Source organism: Peromyscus maniculatus, chromosome 4 (assembly GCF_049852395.1).
Source record: "Peromyscus maniculatus bairdii isolate BWxNUB_F1_BW_parent chromosome 4, HU_Pman_BW_mat_3.1, whole genome shotgun sequence".
In the NCBI taxonomy this organism is placed as follows: domain Eukaryota; kingdom Metazoa; phylum Chordata; class Mammalia; order Rodentia; family Cricetidae; genus Peromyscus; species Peromyscus maniculatus.
The window spans coordinates 3,269,869-3,274,226 of record NC_134855.1 but is presented as its reverse complement, the minus strand read 5'-3'; the positions used below and the strand labels follow the sequence as shown (position 1 = coordinate 3,274,226).

General features: G+C 41.5%; 1 protein-coding gene across 1 annotated transcript; it reads left to right on the top strand.

Moving 5' to 3' along the window:
* Positions 1-2,528: 2,528 nt before the first annotated feature.
* Positions 2,529-3,455, top strand: LOC102927806 (olfactory receptor 1Q1-like). Its single transcript, XM_006996833.2, has one exon. It carries the CDS (start codon positions 2,529-2,531, stop codon positions 3,453-3,455), a length of 927 nt encoding a protein of 308 aa, XP_006996895.1.
* Positions 3,456-4,358: the final 903 nt, after the last annotated feature.

Genomic DNA, 4,358 nt, shown 5'->3' with positions numbered 1-4,358 from the left:
AACAGATCTGACCCCGCCTTCCCTGTATTCCCCCTACAGCAATTGGGAGAGAGGGCTCTGCAACTCGCCTGGGCAACACAGTGGAGAGGGCCCTGGTGGTGTGTGGGTGAGCCGGAACCGGAGGGCCTGACAGCAGAACTGGCCCTGCTTCTTGCAGCAGGCTGCTGTGGGTGGGTTGGTTGAGGCCATGCTGGAAAGTGTGCAAGGAGGGGGTGAGGTGGTGGGGGTGGTGCCAATGGTGGAAAGCTGGCCTGCTGACACCCAGGACCTGGGCTCTAAGTGCCCACCCCAACATCCACCTAGTCTGTGAACAGTTAGAGCAGGAACCTACAGATCCAGAACTACAGGATCTCCAGGACAGAAGAAAGCAGCAGGAAGTCCTGTAGGGGCGGGGGAGGGGGGAGCCCCGGTGAAAGCCCACTGTCCATGGTGCGACAGAGGACAGAGGCCTCAACCAGACCAATGACTCCTGGCAATGAACACTTGCAAATGAAGACGAAAGGACTAAAGGGTGGAGCCACACCACAGCCTCCATGACGACATTCTTATTTTTCTTTCTTTTTTTCTCTTCTTTCTTCTTTTGCTTTTTTTTAAAAAAAATTTGTTTGATTTGGTTTTTGTTTTTTCTTTTTAAATTTTGTTTTATTTTGTGGGGGAGGTTGCAAGGGCAAAGAGCAGATGAGGGGAGGATAGGGAGATGGACGGGTCAGGATGCCTGATGTGAAAACCGCAAAGTATTAAGTTAATTAAAAAAATAAAAGCAGAAACAAGTATAGAACTTAGCTTTATAGTGAGGCTTAAACATATGTGTGTGTGTGTGTGAATGTATGTATATATACATACACACGCACACATATATACAATCACACACATGAATATGCACATATATATGTGAACTAGCTAACATATAAGGCAGCACAATGTAAAAGAAAACTGAGAAGTGTAAATAGGAGTTAAGAGGGAAAGTTTAAGTGGGGGAATAATACCAGTAGTTGGGAGTATAGGCTTTGTGATCAGACACCATTAAACATGTTACAAATCTCGATGAATTCTGTGAGCTTCAACATCTTCAGTTATAACAGAATAATGATCACCATGCATCTTTAAATGCAATAACAAGATCACCATTAAAAGTGTGAGTTCTATTGTTTTTTTTGTTTAAACATGTACTTTCATTCTCCATACACATTTTATCTCATTGTAATTACTTTTTGAATAGAAATCCTTTATAATTACCTATCTTACGTTCTATAATAAAGGACATAAAATTAAAGTTATTTTAGCTTCTTGTGACCATAAAATTTTGTTAGAAATAATCAGAAAAAATTTTCATCTGAATTGAGTTATTGTAACAGTTATTAGTGACAAATTATATATTATTAGCTTCAACTACATAGAATCGCCAATTTTCATCTGTGTTTGATCTCTATAAAATATTAATATCTGATAATAGTATGTTATAATTTTTTAATAATAAACAGATACAATTGTTCATTGGTTCCAGGATCTATAAGGTGCCAAAATCTTTAGTTGTACAATGGTGTAGTATTTGCATAGAAACTCTGTGCATCCTCTTGCACACACTAAGTTGTCTCAGGATTGCTTATAATATCTAATCCACCACCTATGCTTCATTTCACATGGATGAATTTGTAGTATTCCTCATGCAGCAAAATCCTATGTTTTTCTTTCTGGAAATATTTTTCAAGTATCCATGGTTGGTTGAATTCCCTGATTCTACAACTTGTGCGATGGGCTATAAGAAAAACATATACCAAGACATCAAATGGAACAATGTGCTTTATTTTTTTCAATCTAGCTTATGCATTCAAAAATTAGTAATATTTATTACTAGTGTAAGCGTGTAAAGTTAGCCTCAGTCCTGTTATTGTTTGTCTTTCTTTTGTTAGATATGAGGCAGGATAAAGCATAAAACCAGCTAAAGACAGCCATTTAGAGAAAAGGTACATGGAATTATGAAGATGGAAACTCATTCTTATAAAACAATTTATACTATTTGAGAGAGATCTTTGGGCACGAGCAGGCTGCCCCTGTACACAGGCCCTAGAACTCTGGCATTCCTTTCAGCAGGTAGGTTCCTTGGATGTGTAGCCATCCTTAAGACTCCTGTCAGGAATAAGGTAGCTTGGCTTTAGCTTCAGTTTGGAGAATGATACCATATAGTGTTTAACACCATAACCTTTGGATCCCAATAAACATGATGTAAACTGAAATGTGTCCTTTATGAGCTTAAATTTTCTATGCCTTCTAATCTGTGAAACACATAATAATCATGGTGATAATTACTTCATAAGGTAATTGTAATATTTAAATATGATAGAATCAAAGTCCCTGATTCAAGGAAAATACTCTGTAAGTGTTAGCGATAGTGACAGTGACAGTGTTAAAGGTAATGAAAAATTGTTAAGCACCCAATCCTTTTATCAGAACTATGAGTATTTTGTACTGGGGTGCAGCAGTGAGTGTTCCTCAACAGCCTGCTCATATTTCCATTCTTATGGTGACAGATGGACAACAACAGCTGGACCAGTGTGTCACACTTCGTTCTCTTGGGCATCTCTACTCACCCAGATGAACAGATTCCTCTCTTCCTTCTCTTTTTACTCATGTACATAATCAACATTTCTGGCAATTTTTTCATCATCACACTCATTGTCTCTGCTCCACATCTTCACACTCCCATGTATGTCTTTCTCAGTAATCTGGCCTTGGCAGATATCTGCTTCACCTCTACCACAGTTCCAAAAATGCTACAGAATATTTTCTCCTCTACAAAGGTCATTTCCTACATGGGCTGTTTAGCCCAAACTTATTTCTTCATTTGCTTTGCAGCCATGGAAAACTTCCTCCTGGCTGTGATGGCCTATGACAGGTACATGGCGATCTGTCATCCTCTCCACTACCCCACAGTGCTGACTGGAAGGCTGTGTGCACAGATGGTGGCTCTATGCCATGTCCTCTCCCACCTTCATGCCCTGCTCCACACCCTCCTCATGGGTCGACTGATCTTTTGTGCAGATAACAGGATCCCTCACTTCTTCTGTGACCTCTATCCTCTGATGAAGATCTCCTGCACCAGCACCCAGCTCAACACCTTGATGATTCATACAGAAGGAGCGATAATCATCAATGCAGCTCTGGTCTTCATCATCGCCTCCTATGCCTTCATCATCTCAGCAGTCCTCCAGATCCCCTCTGCCAGTGGAAAGTGGAAAGCCTTTTCTACCTGTGGCTCCCACCTCACTGTGGTGGCCATATTCTACGGCACCCTCACGTGGGTCTATTTCCGGCCCCTTTCCAGCTACTCAGTGACCAAAGGTCGCATTGTGACAGTCCTGTACACAGTCGTGACTCCTATGCTGAACCCCTTCATCTACAGCCTGAGGAATGGAGATGTCAAGGAAGCCTTCAGGAAATGGGTGAAAAGACTATAACCCTTCTTTCTGGCTCAAACCTCAGACAACGAATCTTAACTATCATACTGGGAAAATCATTGTGTCCTTTATAAATTTGCTTCCTTTAGAATACCCCAGAAAGGCTGAGTCAGGAGGACTGGATGTTCAAAGCATGCCTGGGGTATAGAGTCTAAGACTGTCCTGAGCAGCTTAGACCCTGTGTCAAAATAAGTAAAAGAAGGACTGGGTTTGTAAGTTGGCAGTAGGACACTTGTTTAGCATGCACTAGATCCTAGCTTCAACTTCTGGCACTAAAAAAAATAAAAAAAAATAAAAGATAAGTGTTCTAGAAATACCTAAATTGAATACATATCAAAGATTTTCTCATCAGATATTGTTATAAAGCATTTCTTAAGCCCGGGGTACAGAAAACAAAGGGAATCACCATGTACTTAGTGTAAAACACCAGCATGGGGTTTCATTGAGATTAAGGATGATCCACAGGCCTGTGATTCAACAAAGAATTGTGATTTTCTGTGTTCATAAAGTGATTCTGACTGATTTGTGGGGAGATTAGCTTCTTTTTTATATAATTTAATTTAATTTTACATATCAGCCATGGATTCCCTTGTCCTTCCCCCTCCCACTCCCACCCCACCTTCCCCCAAGCCACCCCCCATTCCCATCTCCTCTAGGGCAAAGACTCCCCTGGGGATTGAGTTCAACCTGGTAGATTCAGTTCAGGCAGGTCCAGTTCCCTCCTCCTAGGCTGAGCTAAGTGTCCCTGCATAAGCCCCAGGTTCCAAACAGCCAGCTCAGGCACTGAATACAGGTCCCGGTCCCACTGCCTGGATGCCTCCCAAACAGTTCAAGCTAATCAACTGTCTCACTTATCAGGAGGGCCTGATCCAATTGGGGGCTCCTCAGCTATTGGTTCATAGT

Bases quoted from the DNA above. Each gene is read 5' to 3' on its own strand.
- LOC102927806 (XM_006996833.2), top strand. From the start codon at position 2,529: ATGGACAACAACAGCTGGACCAGTGTGTCACACTTCGTTCTCTTGGGC.